At 37.3% G+C, this 24,573-nt stretch overlaps 2 protein-coding genes across 5 annotated transcripts in view; one reads left to right on the top strand and one right to left on the bottom strand.

Annotated features, from left to right (window-relative positions):
* The window catches only part of SENP5 (SUMO specific peptidase 5), a 39,262-nt gene that overhangs the window by 11,830 nt on the left and 2,859 nt on the right, over nt 1–24,573 (bottom strand). For 3 of the 4 annotated variants that reach the window (XM_061193230.1, XM_061193233.1, XM_061193234.1), the window contains exons 2-6: nt 15,610–17,150; nt 6,455–6,560; nt 6,154–6,292; nt 5,841–5,888; nt 3,837–3,914 (exon numbers count right to left, since the gene is read on the bottom strand). In XM_061193230.1, coding sequence (XP_061049213.1) covers nt 3,837–3,914; nt 5,841–5,888; nt 6,154–6,292; nt 6,455–6,560; nt 15,610–17,119 — 1,881 coding nt within the window. In that variant the 5' untranslated portion in view covers nt 17,120–17,150. The remainder of the gene's footprint in view (nt 1–3,836; nt 3,915–5,840; nt 5,889–6,153; nt 6,293–6,454; nt 6,561–15,609; nt 17,151–24,573) is intronic. The other variant, XM_061193232.1, reaches the window with a different exon arrangement.
* Nucleotides 14,015–14,140, top strand: LOC133093406 (short transmembrane mitochondrial protein 1-like). The gene has a single exon (XM_061193229.1). It carries the CDS (start codon nt 14,015–14,017, stop codon nt 14,138–14,140), a length of 126 nt encoding a protein of 41 aa, XP_061049212.1.

Below are 24,573 nucleotides of genomic sequence, written 5' to 3'. Positions count from 1 at the left end.
ACCTTGTTTTACTGTACTTTGCAGATACTGCATTTTTTATAAATTGAAGGTTTATGGCAACCCTGCATAGATAGTGTATTGGCACCATTTTTCCAACAACATTTGTTTTCTTCATGTCTCTGTGTCACATTTTGGTAATTCTTGCAATATTTCAAATTGTTTTATTATTATTTTATTTGTTATGGTTATCTGTGATCAATGATCTTTGATATTACTGCTACAACTCACTGAAGGCTAAGGGGATGGTTAGCATTTTTTAGCAAAAAAGTATTTTTAATTAAGGTATGCACATTATTTTTTTAGACATAATGCTATTGCAAACATAAGGGACTACAATATAGTGTAAACATAACTTTTATACGCACTGGGAAACCAAAAAATCCAGTGACTCACTTTATTGCAATATTCACTTTATTGTGGTGGTCTGGAACCAAACCTACAATATCTCCAAGGTACACCTGTCTAACCTTTCTCTAATCCATACTAATATGATCATCTTTCCTCAGCTATGTAACTTTTCCTGGTTAAGTGGCATCCTATTATATGTATGTACAGTTTTAATTTGACCAATCCCCTACTAATTAGTTGTCCTCAATTTTTCTAATATAAACACCACCACAGCCCATCCAGTGGCACAAGCCACATACTCAGAAGTCATCTTTCACACTTCCTTCTCCTTCATTCCCATAACCTACTCATCACCAAGTCCTGTTATTTTACTCCCTAGGTCACACTCATATTTGTGTACATCTTCCATCACTACCATTCTAATTTAAAGTATCATCAATCTGCAGTGGCCTCCTGTTCTACCCACATCAACTTTGCTCCCACACTCGTCCATCTTCTTCAGTGCCACCAGAGCAGACTACAAATTGGATGTCGTCACCTACAACCCTTCAATAGATTCTTACGCATTTAGGATAAAATTCAAAACACAGACCTCAAGGCCCTGATCTCTGGATCAGATCCACTTTATGCCACTCTCTTTGCTCTGCATTCCAGCTACACTAGTCTTCTCCCATGCTTCTACCATAATATAAAAATGATGACCACTTAATGTGTGTTTATCATGTACTTAGTGGTTTACATGCATTATCTCATTTAATCCTCACAAGATAAATAAAACTGATATTTCTATTTTATAGATGATGAAACTGAAGCTTAAAGGAATTAAGTAATTTGCCCCAAGGTCTTACAACCAGTTAAGTGGCTGAACCAGGATCTGAACCCAAAAAATCTTACATGTTCTGGTATAATGTTATAAGTCATAATTCTAGTTATTACTTTAAAATGTATATCTCAGAAATAACAAAATTTCCTTGTCAATTGCATTATTATGAACTTTCATCAAATCTTTAACCGTAGTCATTTTTAAGTCTTTTGTCATTTACAGACAGTTCTGGGTGTACTCTGATGCTTTCGTAAATATGTTCCTATAAAAGGGTTTCATCTTCAGGAAATTCATGGAAAAGACTCTGACAAGTACAGGTTTCTGGTACCTGACTGTACTGCTGAACTGAATGAATAAGCATTTTCAGAACTCTAATGAAAAACTGATAAGCTCATAAAAGTGCTAACAAAAGATCAAGATAAAAAAAAAAATTAATTACATGGGACTGAGTGAACTGATGAGGATGAGTATAATTTTTGTGACTTTCTGTTTGAATTTAAAAAAAGAAAAATCCCACAAGGACTCAGAGGCAAAGAATATACAAATCAATTTTCACTGCAAAGTAAAGGAGCTGTTACAGTGGAGGATTACTGGACTGAATGTCAATATTATGACATAGTATGAGTGTGTTTCATGTTTGGTAATTGCAATCATTGTTGCTTTTGTTGTGGTCATCCATGTACAATGCTTGGTGTCAGTCTATCTCTTGTAAAAATAAAATACAGTGTGTGTGTGTGAAAAAAAAAAAAGATAGAATATAATGTTCTGATGATCAGAAAATCATCAATGTACCTTGTTTTGAGCACAATGTTTTGACAAAGCAAATAAATACCAGGTTGAACTGAAGTCATAAGTGTAGATAAAACTTAAAAGAATATCTAACTTTCTATCACAAAAAGATAAAAATTTTAATGCCTTTAAAAATATATGCTATTTTATAAAAAATATATATATGCTATTTTAACTAATAACTATTGTATTTGCTGTCATTAGAGAAACAGCAATAATGAGTGTTATTCACAAAACAGCATGTTTAGCCAATTGCTTGTCTGTCACAACTGTGTGATTCGTGATTAAACATCATTTATTTTTCTGTGATGTCAAAATAAAAAAAAATAAAAAAAATAAAAAAATCTTTAACCGTGGTCATTTTTAAGTCTTTTGTCATTTACAGACAGTTCTGGGTGTACTCTGATGCTTTTGCAAATATGTTCCTATAAAAGGGTTTCATCTTCAAGGAATTCATGGAAAAGACTCTGACAAGTACAGGTTTCTGGTAACTGACTATACTGCTGAACTGAATGAATAAGCATTTTCAGAACTCTAATGGAAAACTGATGAACTCATAAAAGTGCTAACAAAAGATCAAGATAAAAAAAAACAAATTAATTACATGGGACTGAGTGAACTGATGAGGATGATTATAATTTTTGTGACTTTGTTTGAATAATAAAAAAAAAAAATCCCAAAGGACTCAGGGGCAAAAAATATACAAATCAATTTTCACTGCAAAGTAAAGGAGCTGTTACAGTGGAGGATTACTGGACTGAATGTCAATATTATGACATAGTATGAGTGTGTTTCGTGTTTGGTAATTGCAATCATTGTTGCTTTTGTTGTGGTCATCCATTTACAATGCTTGGTGTCAGTCTATTTATCTCTTGTAAAAATAAAATACAGTGTGTGTGTGTGTGGGAAAAAAAAAAAAAAAAGGATCTGAACCCAGGTCTGAATCCTGAGTTCATTATATCTATTTCTCCAGATGTGCACTCTTCAACCACATTTAGTTTATCTTGCCACTACTGATGATGCCTTGAACATATTACCTATATAGCAATGTTCAATCAGGTGTTTGTACTTTGCAAAAAATTATTTCCACCCACAACTACGTAAGACAAGACTTACTCTTAATTTCTCTAACCCATCCAATATAAAAAGTGAAAAGTTACAGTATCTCTAGACCTATGACTGTGGATTTTGAACTTGTTGGTAATTTCAAAATATCAAAAATAGAATATAAATAGGCTTTTAAAATAATGTTTCTGACATAGTCAATGAATACTGAGAGAAATTAAGGTTGGAAAGTACCTTAGGGATTGCTCTCATTTATCATTTTGCTTTATAAATAAGCAATCTGAAGCCCAAATTAAGTGTCTTGTCTAAGTTGTACAGCAAGCTAATAGCAATGTCAGAACCATGAACTTCCAATCCAGTGCTTTCTGTTATAGCAGATTCCAATCAACTGGATAGACTCAAGAATTTTACTAGTGTCTTGTCTTTCAAGCAAAAAGACTCCTTTGCGATGACCTAGGGGGTGGGATAAGGAGGGTAGGAGGGAGGCTCAAGAGGGAGGGGATATGGGGATATACGTATGCATATGGCTGATTCACTTTGTTGTACAACAGAAACTAACACAGTATTGTGAAGCAATTATACTCCAATAAAGATCTATAAAAATAAATAAAATTAAAAAATAAACAATCAAATGATGATGATAAAAAAATAAAGATTCAAAGAAACAATAAAAAACTTACATTAAAAAGCCTGTTTCTAATTAACATCATAATTGGCAATAAAGTTATCCTTCCACTCAAAGTGGCTTATCATCTGCATTTCAAATTTAGAATAAAAAAGAAATTAAAAAAAAAAGAAATAAAGAGAATACCTTTTTAGTCCATCTTTTTACTCCATTATATCCTTTGGTTACCAGCTGTCTATGAAAAAAGCTGTTGAAGAAGTGAACCTAGAAAGACATCAAATACAAGCACTCAGATTATATTAAGCTGTGCCAAGACTCAACTTCACAAGAAAATGGAAATTTTAAAATCCCTGAATGTAAGATGGACCATAAAATGAGGAAAAGTTTCTTCTTAAAAATAATGACCAAAACATACATTAACCAGTTCAAAGAAGACTGTTTCAAATTTTCATTAGGATGACCTTACAGATGTAGTTGGTCTATAGTCAGAACTGGAATGGGGCAGTAAATAAATTACCTGAATCCAATCAAGTAAAGAAGCAACCTGATAAATCTCGTCAAATCAGGTGATAAAGTTGAAAGAGGCTATGAAAGAATCAGGTAACAATTACTTTGAACTCAAGGGATGTGGAGTACAAAACTAACCCCATCTGAAGGATGTGGATTTGGAGACTCCTATAGTCATAACAACTATAAAAAGGCTTTAGCATGATCATTTCTAGCACTGAAAAAATTACCCTAGTCGTATGTAGCATCATGTCCTGCATCCTTGGCTTTTTCAAAATTCTGGCTTATAAATGAGTATCAGCTCACCTGAGACAGTAAACATACTATGGTCTTAAAATGTTCACTCAGTAACTTTGACTCACTTGAGATGATAAAACTGTTCCCTTAGTGCTGAGGTTCTCAGGGTGTGGTCATCAGACCAGCAGTATCAGCATCACCTGGGAACTTGTTAAAAGGGAAATTCTCAGGCCCCACTCCAGTCCTACTAAAGCAGAAACTGTGAGGGTAGGGCTCAGCAATCTGCTTTCTGAGGATTCTGATGCACATTTGTTTTGAGAATCACACAGTTTAAGATATCAATAAAAAAGGCTTGTAGTAGCTATCTCTAGACAGTAATCCTCAAACTTTGAGTCCTTCAGAATCTGCAGGGCTTGTTAAAACACAGACTGCTGGGCCCCACCTCCAGTTTCTGATTTAGTAGGTGTGGGCTGGATCCAAAACTCTGCATTCCTAGTAAATTCCCAGGTGATGCTGATGCTGCTGGTTTGGAGACTATACTTTGAGAACCACGGCCTTGGTTAGGTGTCCTTTTCATCCAATGAAGGTTTAGAATTAAATGTAGTGGTAATGAAGGGAAATTATACTGTTGAAATTAATACTTTTATGTTAAAAATCATCTGGTGTTTAAATCTAAACATACAGGTGTATGTTTAGATTTCTGATGATTAAGAGAATTTGAAAAAATAGAGAATCTGACAGATTAGCTTCATGATACCAATTTAAAATGTATAGCAGATTTTTGATTTTAAGTGGAAAGTTATGACATTTTGTCTATATTAATAAAGAGTTGGAATCTGAGATTCATTATATTTACCTGTTTAAATTATTAGATTTATAAAAGTTTATAAAGTACTTGGAAAGGTTTTGCTTGTTGAAATTAAAGGCTGCCCATCAGGCAATGTGAGTACTCAGAAAGAAAATTTAATATATTAAATTTTAAAAAATAGTAACTAAGCTCTTGAGGGAATTTTAGAGTTTAAGGGGGGTTAGTTTGTATTTAAACTGAGTACCAAAGATTAATCCAAGAAAAAGTGAAGATGAATACTACTTTACTACATTTTTAAAGGGAGTAATACATTAAGTTAAAATTTTTTTAAGTTAAATTTAAAAACTCAAAGCAAATAGTCCTTTTTGTGCATCTCCCCACTAAAGAAAATAAAAGCCTCCTCAAGATATCAAAAAACACACCCATTCTGAAATAAATAAGCAGGAAAACACTGGCATCATGACTTTCTTATGCTGAAATGATTTTATAGACCTTATGCGCAATCCTAGCACATATCAAGACAAAAACCTCCTTTTAAAAATCTAAGAAATATCAAATAATTACATAAAGTTAAAAAAAAAAGCTTCTTCCTTTAATACACAAGGACTCTTTCTCCTAAAGAGAAAGTTTTCACTTACTTTGTCTGGGACTGCATCCATTATCAGCTCACCGTACATATTAATGACCTATAAAAAGTCAACATAAAACCAGCTTACTAATAACCCTATGCAATTCAGAACATCCACTCAGAATGAATAACATATTGCTACTGCTAACAGTAATCAAACCTTTCCAATACTGTACTGGGTTAGTGAATGAGTCACTTCAGTAAGGACTAAAGAATCCTTGATTCCAAAAGATAATTGTGAGGCCAACCTAGAGGTTATTAATTACATTTTATTGTCCAATATCCTCTGCAACTTCCATGCTGAGAATATACAATACACTAACCTGGTCATTCAGCCAATTCTGACCATCCAGGGTTGCCAGATCATCCATATCCAGCATGTGCTTATTGTAGAAGATGCGGAAGTTGCATTTTTGATGTCTGGCCCGATAGTTTGTTATCTCCCTATTGATAAAAGGTTTTCTGAAACAGAAATATTTTGAAAGAAAAAGTAAAAAAAAAAAACACGAAACAAAAGTTCAGCTCAGTTTATTGCTAAGTATCTTTTTTTTTTAAATCAAGAGAAAAGTCATATAAGCCAATAATTTTCTTTTCAATGGCTTAACTTAAGCATCATTGACAAACCTATTAGAAAAGTCTTCGTTAAAGACATCTTTTAATCTTCCAAGGACATCTTTTTCACTGAGTGGGACCAAACTGCCATACTTCTTCATAACCTCATCTAGGAATCCTAAATAAAGGAAGAAAGAAAAATTAAGATGGAAAAGACATTTTCAGCAAAGTCATTGTCCCATTACTTAACCTATACACAACACTTAACGTACATTTAACTTACATTACTAAATGCATTATAAAAAGAAATCTTTTAAAAGTTATATTTTGTAAAAAAAAAAAAAAAAAATTAAATGGATCAGGCCCTCACCATTCCAATCTAGAGAGAAATGCTCTAAGGCATCATTTCACATTGGATTTTTAAGCTACTGATGCATTGTTAGAAAATGGATAGCTGAAACTAAAGACTGACATTTTTCAGTATCTTAACCTTGGAGAAGAATCCTATCTCCCAAAGGTAAAACCTAAAGGGTTAATCACCTAGTTAAATGTGTCTATCACATTTGGTAACTGAAGAAATTACCTTTTTAAAAATCACAATTAGAGGGCTTCCCTGGTGGCGCAGTGGTTGAGAGTCTGCCTGCCAATGCAGGGGACACGGGTTCGAGCCCTGGTCTGGGAAGATCCCACATGCCGCGGAGCAATTAGGCCCGTGAGCCACAATTACTGAGCCTGCGCGTCTGGAGCCTGTGCTCCGCAACAAGAGAGGCCGCAATAGTGATAGGCCGCGATAGTGAGAGGGCCACGCACCGCAATGAAGAGTGGCCCCCACTTGCCGCAACTAGAGGAAGCCCTCGCACAGAAACAAAGACCCAACACAGCCATAAATAAATAAATAAATAAATAATTTTTTAAAAAAATCACAATTAGAGAGAATTGTTGAGATCACTGTCATTGTATTTATTATTTGATAAAGGTGTGAAATTTCACATAACAAGGGACATATACTAAGGCATTTTTAATATCATACAATTTGACAGTTATTTTAACACTCATGATACTGCATAACCCTATGAGGTGAGCTTAACCTTATGAAGTGAGCTTAACCCTATGAAGTGAGCTTAACTGGATAACAGCTGGTGAGGCATGTTTTAAAAGAGGAAACAGAATTAAAGAATGACTTCTTGGCCAGGATACAGGCTAGTCTTTACGTCAACTTAAGTAATAGGTATATGCATTTTAATGGTTTCCAAGAGGACCCACTGAACAAATATACCTAAAAATACTCTAGAAAATAAAACCAGGCCATTATTTCTAAGTAACTACAAAGAAGCTGAGGGAAGGCTTAGAGGCTCACAGAAGTGGAGATATGACTTAGGCTATCCACTGATGCTGAGTGGGGAGAGCAACAGTCTGGCTAACCATCGGTCTGACAGTTAAGTCCACCGAGTTAAGATGGAAAAAACGAGGACTGTTAGTCACTTATTTTACCCAGCCCCCTTTCTAACGTCAAGAATGGCCTCTGCTAAGTATCTATATAAAATGGACAGGAATGATTACAACACAGTAACTGTCCTGGAAATAGAGTGTTTTGTATGCGGGAGGAGCAGACAAATGTGTGAAAAACCTATTTTCCTCCTGTTAGTCTCCCACCAGAGTGGCTCCCAATTTGAAAGGCTTAAGAGTATAGTAAGCAGGAAAGAGTTGCTTGCTTACGTCTGCTCCTGGTCTACGCTTTAGGCATACAGAAGACAGAAAGGGAGTCCCATGTTCCAGTTTAGTCAGAGCAGGAGACGATGACTTGGGGCTTCTAAACTAGGAATCCGTTCGGCCTGTTTGCCGACAGTGTTTACTATACCATATCTTACAGTTGTCTAAGCAAGTCTTGTGTCTACGTGGGAGAATGGACCCAAACAGAAGATAAGGATTCCCAACATTTGAGAAACTGCATTTAAGGAACAAATTTTATACAAAAATATTGCCCCTAATAACAAAAAATTAAACTTTAGGCCCAGCAACCTTAATTGAGACTCTTCAAATAAGAAAGCAATCTCTTCTACCAAGCGAATATGGACCCAATTCCAAACTTGTAACAAGAAGTGTCCTTGTTATGTTAACAATGTTATTTCTGGACAGCAGTGTTTGGGGGATTTTAAGTTGTTATGTTTTTTTCCTCTTATCCATATTTTTGTTTTCACTTTCAGATGATAAACATGGATTGGTAATGCAGTAGAAAAGCCCTACCTGGATCTTCAAGGAGAACCCTAATGACAATGTCTCACTGATGCACACCATTATCTCACTAGGACCAGAAGTAAACAAGAGTTAAAATGCACTCATACTGAAGCCCGCGTGCCTAGAGCCCGTGCTCCACAACCAGAGAAGCCACTGCAATGAGAACACTGTGCACTACAACAGAGCAGCCCCTGCTCTCCGCAACTAGAGAAAGCCCACGCACGGCAACGAAGACCCAATGCAGCCAAAATTAAATACATAATTAAAAAAACAAAAAGCACTCATAAGCCAAGCACTAGCATACCTCGTTTCATCCTTATAACTATCCTATGTGTTAGACAGTATCCCTACTTTAAAAATGGAGAAAGGCGGCTTAAGGAGGTTAAATAACTTCCCCAAGGACCCTTAACTAGCATATGGCAGAAATCAGGTTCTGACCGTAGGTTATGTGACAACAGAAACTGAGCCGTTAACGTCTATGCCAGCTCCAATGCAGGAAATATCTATTATCTCTTCTCTGCAAAACAACTTAGTTCTTCATTTTACCTTTCCCTTCTAATACCCATGGGCCAAGAGTAACCCAAAAAACAGACTTCTTAGAGTTAGGGAATTCCCTGGTGGTCCACTGGTTAGGATTCCGCGCTTCCACTGCAGGGGGCAGTGGTTCGATCCCTGGTTGGGGAACTAAGATCCCACTTGCTGCAGGGCTCAGCCAAAAAATAAAAATAAAAAAATAAAATGAGAGTTAAATTCACTATTTACCCACTTGTTTTCACCAAACCAATGAATCAAAAAGGAAAATGCATTTGGAATATACAATTTCTTTTATTCCAAAAGTACTAAAATTTTAGTATGACCAAGAAACAAAGGATAAGATATTAGGAAAAAACAAAACAATGAAAAATTAGAGTTCAAATTATATTCCATCCTGTAAGTACAAAAGGTAATAATGTGAAAAACAGAAACTGAGGTGTTTTTTAGAAGTTAAGTTACTCATCATGTTAAACCAACTGTGTTAGACAGCTTTTTCTTGCAACAACTGATATGGGTCACTTGGATCACATCCCACCCTGAAAGTGGAAAGGGGTTCATTGTGTTGTGCACATATGAAATGCAACCACTTGGTTCCCCAACAAGATACAATACACATGTCAGAAAGGTCCCATCAAAAATAAGAAAGGCACAAAATATCTAAGAATAAACTTAAGGAATGTGCTTAAGTTTATTAAACTTATTAAACAAGTGAAAAGCACTACCAAATTCTAGTAAGGGACACAGGTCAATAAATGGAGTAATTATTTGGTTTTTAGACAGGAAAACTCCATATTAAAATGAATGCAATTTTCCCTAAATTAGTCTATTAAATGTAATGCAATACCAATCAAAAGCCACTGTTCGTTCATTGGTTTAATTGAAAAAACAAATCCAAATTCATCTTGGGACAAAAATGTGAGAAATTCTTAGAAATTTTTGAAAAAGATTAAGGAGGAGAGGTGAATAAGGGCAAGAGAGAAGAGGAGAAGGAAGGCCTACTCCCATCAAACTATAAAACCAAATAACAGTGATTGAAGCAGAATAGTGCTATCACAGAAACAGAGAAACCAACCAGATAGGAACCTGAATGGCAGGCAGCATCTCATAATCATGGGGAAAAGAGATGAATTAATCAATAAATAGTAGTAGAACTACCAAGTAAATCTTTTGTTCACAGTTGAAATTCATTTTGGTGTAAAGAATGTAGGAATCCATCTTTAGTTTTTTCCAAACACCTACATGTAAAAATAACACATTAATAGTCTAGAAAATAGGGCTGAATATTTTTATAAACTTGAAATGGGAACAAGCTTTAAGTATTTATTCTAGTATCAATACATGACCATAAACATTTTAAAATAAAGTGGCAGCCACCCCATAATTCCTTTAGAACTTTTATGCCCTAATGAACATGTATGTCTTAAACATGTAAGTAGCAAACTATACTCACTCTTCTGGAAGCTGCTTTTTTATATTTAATACATGAATTTTTTTTTCCTAAGTCAATTCAAAACAATCTAGTGGTCCATTAAATTGATCTGCCATATTTTAACCAATTCCCTGCTGATGACCATTTAAGTTGTTAATTTTTAGCTCTCTAAATAATGTTACAATTAAAACCCTCAATATATCCTTGTTCTAGTGTTTCCTTAGAACACACTTGCTAAAATTCAAATTTCTGAGGGAACTCCCTGGTGGTCCAGTGGTTAGGATTCCGCGCTTTCACTGCCGAGGGCAAGAGTTTGATCGCTGGTCAGGAAACTACGATCCCGCAAGCCAAAAATTAAAAACCAAAAAACTTTTCAAATTCTGGGTTAAAGGACACTAAAACTTGCAGATTTTCACTTATGAATTTGGTTATCTATATTTATGAGATTTTAATGTTTATGGAGTCAAATTGGTATATTTTTATTGCTTCTGAGTTTCCTATCATGCTTTAAAGTGTCTTATCAATATGAGATTATAAAAATGGTCTCATGTTCTTTTTTTTTAACAGCTTAAGCTATGATTCACATACCACAAAATTCATCCTCTTAAAAGTCTACAATTCAGTGGGTTTTTATATATTCAGAGTTGTACAACCATTACCATTACCTAATTCCAGAACATCTGCATCACTCCACAAAAAAACTTTGTATGTATTAGCAATCACTCCTTATTCCCCCCCTCCCCACCCCCTGGCAACCATTAATCTACTTTTTATCTTTATGTATTTGCCTACTCTGAACATTTCAAATCGGTAGAATCATATGGTATGTAGCCTTTTGTGTCTGACTTCTTTCACTTAGCATGTTTTCAAGGTTCACCCAAACTGAAATATATCAGTACTTCATTCCTTTTTATGGCAGAATAACATTCCATTGTATAGATATACCAAAATTTTATTCATCTATTCATCAGTTGATGGACATTTAGGTTTTTTCCACTTTTTGGCTATTATGAATAATGATGCTATGAATATTTGTGTACAAGTTTTTGTTTATCTGTATTTGTTTCTAATTAGTTAACTTTTCAATCCACCTGGAACATATTGTGATACAGGAATCTATTTCTTTTCCTTCCAAAACAGCTAATCTGAGTACAGAATCCTAGACTTTCCTACCCTCCCTGAAATTTTTTAAAGTTGTCTTGTACAAACTTAACACTACTGTTGTTGCAAAGCATTCAACTTGGTTTTGAAGGGAGTAACTTTCTGAACAAATACTGCATCAGTTTATGCAATATTTGATAAAAATATGAAACACAAAAGTAAATTTTGATAAGTACAATAGGCTCTTAATAAATATATAAATACAAAATGAGCATAATGTGCAGTTATATTAGAGAAGAGCCAGCATTCAGGACACCACAGAATATTGGCTAACACTACAAAGTCAATTAAGGGAGCATATACCATGCTGATCGTCCTATACTGATTCCTATTCTGACTGCTCTATTAATCTTGATTACTCGAGTTTAGTTCAATTTGTCTCTTCCATTGTGTTGGCTTTCCCCAGATGTTTGGTGATAGATGATAGGCTCATCTCTACTTGAATAACTTGCGGGTGGAGGGAAGGCTGTGATGGGCAGTAGCTTTTGCTCTGCCTTGAACTATTTTCAATGTGGGGATGCTAAGAACCCCCAAAACTGTTCTTCTGGAAAGGGTTGTTCTTCATTCTTGCCAGGCGTTATAAGTAATGGGGCAGGAGGAGAGGGGAATGTCCTGTCTCTCCACACCAATCTCCTATTCTTAGAATTTCAGTGCTATATGTCAATTATATCTCAATAAAATTGGGGTGGGGGGAGAAATTTCAGCTTGATAGCAGATATCCTCCTTGCTGATATATGGCACAAGCAGGGAGAGATGCTTTTGCGGAGATTTTCCAACTACTCAGTCTTTTACCATGGGTCTCCCCTTTCCTCTCCACCTCCACCATCTCCAGAAATGGTACACCCTCAGTGTTGCACCATTTTCCTGCACTAATCTTCCTTCTGTCACTGGGGTTCCCTCTGCGTCTTCGCTCTACTTTATGCCTTGTTAGTTTCTCAGTTTTTGATCTACCAAAACTCTCCTTGTTTTTGAGTATAGAGATACATATGTTTTAAATATATTTTTCATAATTTCTATGGGTTTGGTAGGAGGAAGAAGAGATTCCATGGGCTTACTTCATCCTCTTAAACCTACTATGGGTTTCCGACAGATATTCTTTACTAAGTGAAGGAAGTTTTCTTTATTCCTAGTTTTCAAAGAGATTTAAACACAAAGGAAGCTAAGCTTTATTATCAGGCTTTCAGCACTTGCTGAGATATCATGATTTTTCTCTTTTAGCCTATTAAAATAACTACATTACAGATCACGAAATGTGAATTCTGTAAAAAATTCCTGTCTTCACATTATGCTACAGTTTTACTATAGGACATAGTCAATTTATCAACTTTTTTTGGAAGTGCTACATATATATTTGTAAGTTAATTGGTATCTGTGGGTAAATGCTAACTTTTTCAGATTTATGAATCATGGTTCTGCTAACCTCATAGTAGGAAAATTTGTCTTCATTCTAGGACAGTATAAACAATAGAAATTTTTTTTAAAAGATTTTCTAGGACTCTGTACTTTGTCATTTTGTGGGGAAAAGTTTTTTATACATACTTAATGGTTGAAAAAAACAAAGTGTTCAGAATTGTTTAAACCACCAAGAAGTAACTCTCCTAACTCCCCAGAAAAAGCCATTTATAACAATTTGATATATCTGTCCAGATATGTCCTATACAAATGCATGTGCACACACATATACATGTACTCATTATGTGCACATGTATCTTTTAACAAAACGGCCTCCTGTTTTGCAACTTGCTTTTTTCACTTTATATAGACAGTGGTCAGTATCAAGATATAGATCAAATTTATTCTTTAATAGCTTCATGGTATACTGCCTGGATATGCCGTAACTTATAGGTCCATAAAAACACTTGCTTTGGTTGTCCTCAGTGTTTTACTACCAAGACAATACTATAAGTAATGTCCCTGTACAAATATACTTGTACTCTTTTATATCTTGGCTAAATTGCAAGAAGGGGAATGGGTCAAAGACTGATACTGCCATATTGTCTTCCAGAAGTGTTTATACAAAATGACTTCATGGGGTAGATTTTGACAAGACTTTAAAGCACTACATAAAAACTTGAAGCCATAAAGTAAAGACAAATAAATTTTACTATGTAAGAATTGAAATTTTCTGTTAAGCAAAAATGTCATACACAAAGTTGGGGTACTGAGGGTTTTTACCAAAATTTAATTTAACATCTTTAAAACTCGGCCAGGGGAGGCAGGCTCGGACAGCCCAAGGAGCTGCAGCTGCCCTTCGAGCCCTCCTTGCCGACATTATGCTCCAGTTCCTGCTTGGATTTACTCTTGGCAATGTGGTGGGAATGTATCTGGCTCAGAACTATGACATACTTGAAGAAATTAAAAAGGACGTGGACGCCAAGAAGAAACCCCCTAGTTCATGAGGCCGACTCTAGCACTGCCTCCTGGATAAACTGATTCTACTGTTCTTGAGGGCCTCCTTTACCATCTGAACCAAAAGCTTTTGTTTTCATCTCCAGCCTCAGCAATTTTCTTCTTTGCTAGACCCTGCCTTGCCTTACAGCACAAATGGGGCCACAAGTTAAGAACAACCCTTACTTTTCCAACATCCTCACTTCTTCCCTTCCTCCTTCCAGCCACTTGGGAGGTCCTGAGAATGGAATTATGGTGCTAGATTAGTAAACATGACCTTTAATTAGTAGTTTCTCCCTTATTCTTTGGGATTTCTACTACCGTTTCCGAAAGAAAAAATGATGAGTTTTGTATAGCTGATGAGATATAAATAATGCTGATTTCACAGTCTAGCAATTATACTGGGTGTTTAAACTTTTGGTACTAAATTATGTTGTTTCAAAGTAGTAACTAAAATGAAAATCTAGAAGCCAGTTTCTGGTGAATTATCCACTAATTTTATATTGTTGTCAGGAAGCTCCATAGTTGCTAATTTAACCAATAAATCAATTTGTTATTCATTAACCAAGAAACTCTGTTCTGAGAACCCTATCAGGAACTCAAGAATTTAAAAGATTTAAAGTAATGGTCTTTGTCCTCAGTAGAATTCATAGTCTCGTATGCATGTTTTTCTTAATGGTGCATTTGATCTGGCTCTATTCTCTCATAGGAATCATACTTATTTTATTACAGGCACATTTCACATTACATGGCAGATAAATGAGAAGTTGTCTATAAAGGAAATTTTATGCCTTTTTACATTTAAAAAAATGTGTTTACATTATAACTTTATAGTGATTCTCATAAAAAAAAAAAAAGTATAATGATGCTAAGGACCATGAGGGTAGGAATCAGTGTATCCTGTTTGTTGCCATATTCTTAGAGCCAACAATGGTACATAGGAGCTTCTCATATATTAAATAAGTAAAATATAAACAATCCAATAGAGAAAAAGGCAAAGTAAAATTATATACAAACAAAAAATGGCAAAGATAGAAAAAGATGTTCAAACTTTAAATTTAAAAAGGCAAATTAAAGAACTCTCCTGTGATCTATGAGACTAGCAAACTTTAGCAAATGCAAACGGGTTTAACTTTTTAGAGGGCAATTTAACAATTCTCTTAAAATTTTAAGTGTGAGTATCCTTCCACCATCATTTCTACTACTAGGAATTTAACTTACAAAAACAACCATAAAAGTATAAAGAAGTAATTCCACTGCACCATTGTTTTTAGAGGGAAACAACTAAAAGCAACACAAGTGTCCGTCAATCAAAAACTAACTAAACTATGGAACATCTATATAATACAGCAATATAAAAGAATGTCTAATTGCTTAAAGGGAAATCCACGTGGGGAAGGACCAAATAGGACTCTCCTAGAAAGGATAATGGACAGCAGGTGTGGGTCGGATTGGGGGAGAATAAAGGAAGAGTGCATACCAGAAAGGCAGATTGACAGCTGTTCATCATCCACTGGAGAGGCTTTTTGACCGTTCTTCCCACCTCCCACTTGATTTTCTAGTTTGAGTCCACTGCACGTCAGAGGAGCCTCCAGTGGACTTTTACAGTAAGGGTGGTCCAGCAACTTAGAACTAAGAATGTTCTGCTTGAAAGATCCATCCTCATCCATCTGGCATGAGCTCTCATTCTGAACAGTCTCTTCAGACACAGGCCCATCTACACTACTCACAGATTGATCTGCCCCAGACACTGACAGTTTTACTCTGTCATCATTGACAGTACTTGTCCGATTTTCCTGACCCAGAGCCATAACTTCTCTCTCGGTTTCCGAGATAAACATGTTATTAGAATGATGTTCTGGTAAGGGGATGTCATGAATCAGCTCTGTACACTCCCACTTAGGAGAGGAACAGGGTGACTGGTCCCAGATGTATGTGGCACTGCCATTCTGTTGGTCAGGGAATGCTTCATCTAAACTAAGCTCCTTGCCCAAGAGAGGGCTTCCTTTAGTGTGGCCATCAGGCACATGAGAGTTCTTTCCCTTCACCACAGCACTGCTGTCCATATCTGGAAGGTATGGTTGATGCCGACAAGAAGGGTCTTTAGGTTCTGGGGAAGGGAATGAGCTGCAACTGCCACCCTCACTGTTCTCTCTAAGGGTCTCTTGATGGTCCCCAGTGACCTGCACCCAGCTTCGCTGGGCTTTTTTTAGCTTGCAAACTTTGCTTTTTGTTCTGAAGTGCTGGGATCTGAGAATCCTGTACCGAAATCTAATCATGGATAATTTTTCATACATCATATGAGGAGATACTTTTATTCTTCTATGTTGATTAAGTTGGAACTTTCTTGGAATCAGGGGTCCCCCATTCCTGTGGTGCTCCAGCCCTCGGTAGCAGCCATAACAAAAGCGCTTTCTCTTATGGTTGCTCAAGGTGACCACAATTGTGCCACTCTCACCTGGACTCTGGCTCTCCCCATTGAACTTCATAGGAGGATCAGAAGCTTGTGGCTCCGTCCTAGGTCTGTGACCACTGGCCTGACTTAAAACACTATTTGCTGGTATGTCAGTGGCTGCCTTCAAGAGACTTTTCTCTCCAGAGTATTCATGATCAGAGTTCTTTGCTGATGATAGCAACTTCTCTGCTTGGAGTTTCAGGAAGGTCCTTGAGGAGGAAACGAAGTGTTTAGTGTCCTTTCCTTTCACTTTAGAGGACAAAGTACTAAGATTCTGAACAGCCACATTCGACTTTGTCTTAGCAAAAAGGGGTTCATCCTGGATCCACGTTTTCTGGATTTGAAGGGCCTTCTTTCTGCACTGGAAATGCCTTAAATGCCTGCTCCAAGTAACTGGCCTTCCCAACTTGGCTTTCAGAATGCACAACTGTTGGTGAAAGTAGAACTTCTTAAAGCCTCCAAACCCAGTATTCCATTTCTCAGAAAAGGCTAAGTGGATTCCTTTCCTCCATAGAATTTTCCTCTGTTTTTTCATTTTTCTGATGCATAATGAGATCTGAATGCACCTGTAAAGAAGAGAAAGAAAATTTACATTTCTACCCTAAAAATAAGGTCATAAAGATATACTCACAACAATATACATTAGAAAATAGAAAAAAGCATATGAAGTTCAATTTATACTATCGGACATAATGAAATCCTACCTGATCAAGGTTTTCCCCACAATGAAAATGAGGGATAAGGGAAGACATGAGTGCTCCAACATGACCCCATTTGCTGTACCTGCCTCTGATAGAAACAAGTTTCAAGAATCATTTCCCAATATGCAGCCAGTTTTTGATGAAGCAGAAAGGGCAGGGAGTCAGGAGAGAATTTCTAAGTGTTGGCCTTGTTTCTCATTAGCTAAGTGACTTTAAGCAAGTCACCCAAATTCTGTGTTCTCATTTGTAAAATAAAGGATAGAGAAGGGAGAGGGGACCAGACACCATTTAAGACTGAGTTCACATCAAAACAATTCGTTCCATACAACAAATTTTCTTTTAAAGATTTTTTTTTTATGTAGACCATATTTAAAGTCTTTATTGAATTTGTTACAATACTGCTTCTGTTTTATGTTTTGGTTTTTTGGCCACAAGGCATGTGGGATCTCATCTTCCTGACCAGGGATAGAACCCACACCCCCTGCATTGGAAGGCTAAGTCTTAACCACTGGACTGCCAGGGAAGTCCCATACAACAAATTTCAGAAAGTAAAGGCAGGGACTTTTACTCTGTACAGTCATCCACAGGCAGACAGTCAATAAATGCACGCAGTATCAGTACGTCAAGAGGGAGACCGACCAGCCTCCTCTTTGTCAGTCAGTCAAAGGCTTTCTGAGTGACTATGAGGAGACAGGACTCTATCAGGTGCTCTCAACCAGTTATAGTTCTGGCTCTCAAGTAAGTATAAGAAAAAAGAACCAACATGTGTGTGTGTGTGTGTGTGTGTGTGTATGAACTTTAGGAACACACTTACAGGAAAGGGTAGATGAAAATGATAGTCAAAACCAAACATGATTTGGGACTTCCCTGGTTGTCCAGTGGTTAAGACTCTGCACTCCCAATGCAGGGGGACCAGGTTCGTTCCCTGGTAAGGGAACTAGATCCCACATGCTGCAACTAAGACCCAGCACAGCCAAATAAATAAATATTAAAAACAAACAAACATGACTTCCCCTCAGATTTAATAAGATCTAACATTACTGAAGGCTCTTTAGCCTAGAAAGAAAGGCACCAGCCACTGCAGGTGAAACAGAAGAATCAAAAAATCAATATCCTAATTTCAGCACGCTAATAACTTACTAGGAAAAGCTGTATTACCTTTCTGTGCATCAGTTTTCTCTGGGGGCGGGGCGGGGGGGAGAAGACGACTGAACACATGTTTACTTCTGCTTCCTTTCCAAATCCCATTAAGATGACAGAAATGGAGTTTTAAAAAAGGCAAAACCTCTCAAGGACAATGACAACAAAAAAGGAGACAAGAGCAATAAAACTGCTGAAAGAAGAAAGCAGATGAACGAGTGATAACAGACTCAGCCAGCCAAAAGAGCTGAAATCTAAGCCAGCAGTAGGGGAAGCCAAGCAGCAAGTTACAGGACCTCAGAAAGGCTCAGGAACCAAGAGCAACAATACCTATGAAGGTCAGGGAATGGAGGAGAGCTGAAAAAGGAAGGACTGGTTGAAAGTCTGAATAAGAAGCAATTAGACTCCAAGATCCCTTCTCCCACCATGGCAGATGATCAAAGTTTCACTTTCTCAAGGGAATGAACTAGAACAGTCAGGCACATCATGTACAGCTGAGGGCAGGGGTACAAACAGGAGGATAAATCAGTTTACATAAGGAATTCCTCCCCAACCTCTTTCCCCACTCCGCTCCCAGAAAAGTTTATACCCACAAGGAGGTCAGTTGTGGGGGTGGGCAACGGGTGGGGTAGGGATAGATCATTCAAAAAGACCAACAGATACTGATATTTGGGGATGCCACAACTACACAGGCCCAATTACCCCAAAGTTTAAGAAGCAATGAAACCCCCAAATCCATTCCCAACTCTGCATAGCAGGTGACTGTCCCTCCCCTACCCAAGATTAGAAGTTTCTCCTTCAGAAAGGAAGTTCTGCAGACAAGGGGATCCAGGAACAGTTTGAAGATGGAATTATATATTGAATATAAGACCCCGCAACACTTTCCCACTCATCTCCCAAAACGCTGGCAGTCTGTCTTACCCGTCCAAGCAGGAGATTGGAAGATTCTTCTTCAGAGAAACTGATTAATCCACAAGAATATACATAAGTACAGGTATGCCCCCACAGAATGGCCCAGCATGGCCCACAGTGCACCCCACAACTGACAAGTCCCACCACAAGCTCAGAACCTCCTAGCAACTTCTTAGTGGTCAAATGACAGCATAACTAAGAATCACCACACTTCCGGGGATAAAAAGTAGACCAAACAAACAGATAAAAGCAAAAGCGTATTTAGAGAAGTCAACTTAAAAAACCTGAGGAGGGGGCTTCCCTGGTGGCGCAGTGGTTGAGAGTCTGCCTGCCAATGCAGGGGACACAGGTTCGAGCCCTGGTCTGGGAAGATCCCACATGCCGCGGAGCAACTAGGCCCGTGAGCCACAATTGCTGAGCCTGCGCGTCTGGAGCCTGTGCTCCGCAAAAGAGAGGCTGCAATAGTGAGGGGCCCACGCACCGCAATGAAGAGTGGCCCCCGCTTGCCACAACTAGAGAAAGCCCTCGCACAGAAACGAAGACCCAACACAGCCATAAATAAATAAGTAAAATTAAAAAAAAATAAAATAAAAAAAAAACAAACCTGAGGAGGGGAGAGAAGGGAAGTTATTGTTTAATGTGAAGAGCTTCAGTTTAGGAAAATTAAAATGGGTCTCAGGATGGATGGTGGTGATGGTTGCACAGCAATATGAATGTATTTAATGCCACTGAACTGTATACCTAAAAATGATTTAAATGGTAAATTTTATGTTATGTATATTTTACCACAATTTTTTTTAAAAAAGAGAGAAGAAAAAAAACCCCAACGCTATCCTCAAAGAAGAAAATATTACATCCATTGGGGAAAAAAAGAATGGGATTTTTTTTTTTTAAAGGAACAGTTAAAAAAATAAAGGAGCTTAGGACACTTAAAATAGCAAAAATGAAAAACTCAATAGAAAGTAAAGGGCTAATATTACTAATATTTAATATCTTAAATTGAGGGATAAAGGAAAAGGCTGATGGAAAAATGGGAAAAAGACATAAAGAAACAATTCACAAATAAAGATTTTTAAATGGCCCTTAAACATAAGTAAAGATGTTCAACTTCATTCATTCAAAAATTGTCAAGGGGGCTTGGGACATAGGCAAAATGGGTGAAAGGAGTCAAAGGTACAAACCTCCATAAATAAACATAAACAAGTCATTCATGACGATGTACTGTACAGCATGGTGACTATAGTTAATAATACTGTATTGCATATTTGAAAGCCGCTGAAAGTAAAGCCCTCATCACAAGAAAAAAAATTTGGGGAGGTGGGGAGCTATGTATGGTGACGGATTTAACTAGACTTATTGTAATTATTTTGCAATGTATACAAATGTTAAACCATTATGTTGTACACCTGAAACTAATATAATATTATATGTCAATTTTACCTCAAAAAAATTTGGCAAAAGTTATAGCAACACGTTTTGTTGGTGGGAGAAAAAAAACTTTCATACTTTGCTGGTTGGTGGGAATACAAACTGATAAAGTCATTTTGGAGGGGAATTTGGTAATATCTAACAAAACCATACAAGTATTCACCTTTTAATCCAACAATTCCACTTTTAGGAATTTACCCTGAAGATACATCTCCAATAATAATGAAAATACATAGTACATGGTTATTCACTGCAACACTGTAATTGCAAAATACTGGAAACAAACTAAATGCCCATACATAGGGCAGTGGTTGCATAAACTATGGTTCATCCACACAATGAATGAAGCTATAACAGAATAAGGATAAGGTCTATGAACTAACATGGAGTAATTTCCGGTTTAAATGAAAACAGCAGAGTTCAAATGAGTATCAATGGTATGCCACTGCAATAGTTTAGCCAAGTGTACAGTTAGGGAGAACAGTCCACACAAGATCACCCTCACTTCTGACAACAACTGAAAGTTCAGGGAGTTTCCAAAACCACCCTCAGGTCTGATACTTTGTCAGAAGGACTCACAGAACTCACTGAAAACTGTTAATAGTTATGGCTTATTACAGCTGAAGAATGTGGATTAAAATCATCCAAGTGAAGAACTACATAGTGCAGAGTCCAGGGGAAGTAACAAATGAGGTGCTTCCAGTTGTCCTCTCCCCATGGAGTAGAGACAGCATTACTTTCCCAGCACCAATGTGTGACAAAGTGTGACAAGAATTGCCAGCCAGTGAAGCTCACCTAAGCCTTGATGTCCAGAGTTTTTATGGGGGTTCATAGGCATAACACATGACTGAGCTCAGTCTTCAACCCCTCTGGAGATCCACTGATATCAAAGTCATTACCCTAAATCACACTCTTGGTTTTTCTGGCATGGCCAATCCCCATCCTAAATCATATTGTTAGATTATCAGTGACCCAAGGCCCCCAGGCAAATAGACACTCCAATCAGACATAACATTCCAAGTGTTTAGAGATTACCTCCTAAAAGCCAAGGATAAAGGCTTTCTTTTTGTGCAAAGTTAATTCTTTACTATATTATATATAGCCACCTTTCATAAAAGAAAAAATAAGAAAATATACATGTATCTTCCCTTTTGTGCCTCCCAAATAAATTAATTGATAATATAAAAATCAGGGCTTCCCTGGTGGCGCAGTGGTTAAGAATCCGCCTGCCAACGCAGGGGACACGGGTTCAAGCCCTGGTCCGGGAAGATCCCACATGCCGCGGAGCAACTAAGCCCGCAAGCCACAACTACTGAGCAAGCCCGCATGCAGCAACGAAGACCCAATGCAGCCAAAAATAAATTAATTAATTAATTAAAAAAAAAAAAAAAAGAAAGTTAAATGTCAAGCTTGCAAGAAGGAAAGCAATCCAATTTATACAACAGTGCCTCAAAACAGGTCAGGAATTGGCAGCAGGAGGTTCTGTAAGTGGGGTGTGAACATGGTGCTAAAAACAAGAGGATAGATCAAATCATTTAGATACCCTCCTACTCGCCACAAAAACCAGCCAACTGCCCCTCCCTGATCTTTGCAGAAGCCTGGAGTGTTATTTTCTAGACTAGAACAGCACTGGCCAATAGTTCTGCAATGATAGAAATATTCTATATCTGCCCTGTCCCATATGGAAGTCTCTGGAAACATGTGGTTACTGACCACTTGAAATGTGTGTAGTGCAACTGAGGAATGAAATATTTAATTTTATTTAATTTTAATTATTTAAATTTAAGTTGCTACATGTGGCTAGTGGCTACCACATTGGATAATGCAGCCCTAATGGAAAAACAAAGGATTTCTGGACTGGAAAACATCTGGTGCAGTTGAGAATGAGGGTATCATACTGAAAATAGTTGAGTAAATGAACATGAGTGTTTACATACTGAATGCTAAGACCTCTACCATTTCCCCCAGTTTAGCTACAAGACTGTTGACAGCCCAGCTTATAAGCTCCAAGCAGAAGATCTGAAGATTCTTCTTTGGGAAATCTACCTAGCCAAAGAAAAAAGAAAAAGATAATACTGTTGGGCTTCCCTGGTGGCGCAGTGGTTGAGAATCTGCCTGCCAATGCAGGGGACACGGGTTCGAGCCCTGGTCTGGGAAGATCCCACATGCCGCGGAGCAACTAGGCCAGTGAGCCACAACCACTGAGCCTGCGCGTCTGGAGCCTGTGCTCCGCAACAAGAGAGGCCGCGACAGTGAAAGGCCCGCGCACCGCGATGAAGAGTGGCCCCCGCTTGCCGCAACTAGAGAAAGCCCTCGCACAGAAACGAAGACCCAACACAGCCAAAAAAAATAAAAATAAATAAATAAATTTTAAAAATTAAAAAAAAAAAAAAAAGATAATACTGTTGAAGGTTCTCCAATAAGAGTCTAGCCAGAGCACCCTAAAATCAACATATCCCAAGCATGAACTCAGAGTACATGTAATTAAAATTAAAAGCAACCTCCACATGGGGTCCCTTAACATTTTTGCCCCTGTATTCTCGGCCATACTGTTGTGTGTTCACCAAATACCAACATTCCTTCAAAGATAAAATAGGGAATTCCTTGGTGGTCCAGTGTTTGGGACTCCACGCTTTCACTGCTGAGGGCCAAGGTTCAATCCCTGGTCGGGGGAACTAAGATCCCATAAGCCATGGGGTGTGGTCAAAAAGTCATAATAATAATAAAATAAAGAGCATAGCAAATATGGATTTAAAAAAAAAAGATAAAACACACACACAAGGGAAACAGAAGTGAGCTTTCAACTCTTATTAGATACTCACTGACCCTAGGACAGCCTGAAGTCTGAACAATCCTTGAGGGGTCCAATATTTACTCGAGTAAAAGTTTGCAGTGCAACCACTGTACAGATTAACTCAAGCATCACTATGAAAAAGTTCTTTCTCCTGTAGGTAATAAGACAGTAATGAGAATAGCTGCTGTGCAGTGAATAAACAGGGGAGAGGTTATCCGCCCCCCAAAAAATGAGACAGAATGAATGGTTTGTAGTAGGAAACAAGATTAAAAACAAAAATAAAAAATATTGCCCACTGGCATCAGAGGACATGAATGAACCATAAAAAGGTCCAAATTTGAGAACTGGAGACTTGTACATTTATGGTACCTACTGATGATAGGTACATTCAGCTACCACATATAAAGTAGATTAAGTTAAATATCCAATTTTGGTCTCAAGTCCTTACAGACAGAGAAGACTGCCTCAAGGACCAGCAAGTGACTTCTAAACTCCACTTCTCACTGGGTCTTCAAGTTGTCACTACCCCTCCCCCGCCTTTGTTTCTACGTTAAACCCGTAATATCAGTTTACATTAAAATTGTGAACCCTGGGTTCCCATTTATCCTTTCTCAATACCTCTACTTGAAAAGTGTATTCTGTCAGAATCTGAAATTCAACAATTTTTAGGCTTCAGAATTAAGGTATTTCAGACACAAAATTTAAAAATTTAGAGGGACTTCTCTGGTGGTCCAGTGGTTAAGACTCCACGCTTCCAATGCAGGGGGCTCGGGTTCAATCCCTGGTCAGGGAACTATGATCCCACATGTCGCATGGCTTGGCCAAAAAAAAAAAAAAAAAAAAAAATTAGAGACTCAGTGACTTGGTTTTTCATCTTAAACACATACCATATGTCTCTCTAGATTCTGAATTTATAGATTACCTCTCTGTTAACATGGCTTTGTTAATCAGTGAATTCAGAATGCTCTGTGTCATCTGGTTGTAGGAAGTTAACATGCTATAAACAGGGTTATT

Source organism: Eubalaena glacialis, chromosome 6 (genome assembly GCF_028564815.1).
Source record: "Eubalaena glacialis isolate mEubGla1 chromosome 6, mEubGla1.1.hap2.+ XY, whole genome shotgun sequence".
Classification (NCBI taxonomy): Eukaryota; Metazoa; Chordata; class Mammalia; order Artiodactyla; family Balaenidae; genus Eubalaena; species Eubalaena glacialis.
Note: the sequence above shows the minus strand (reverse complement) of the source record. Positions and strands in the feature narration are given on the sequence as shown.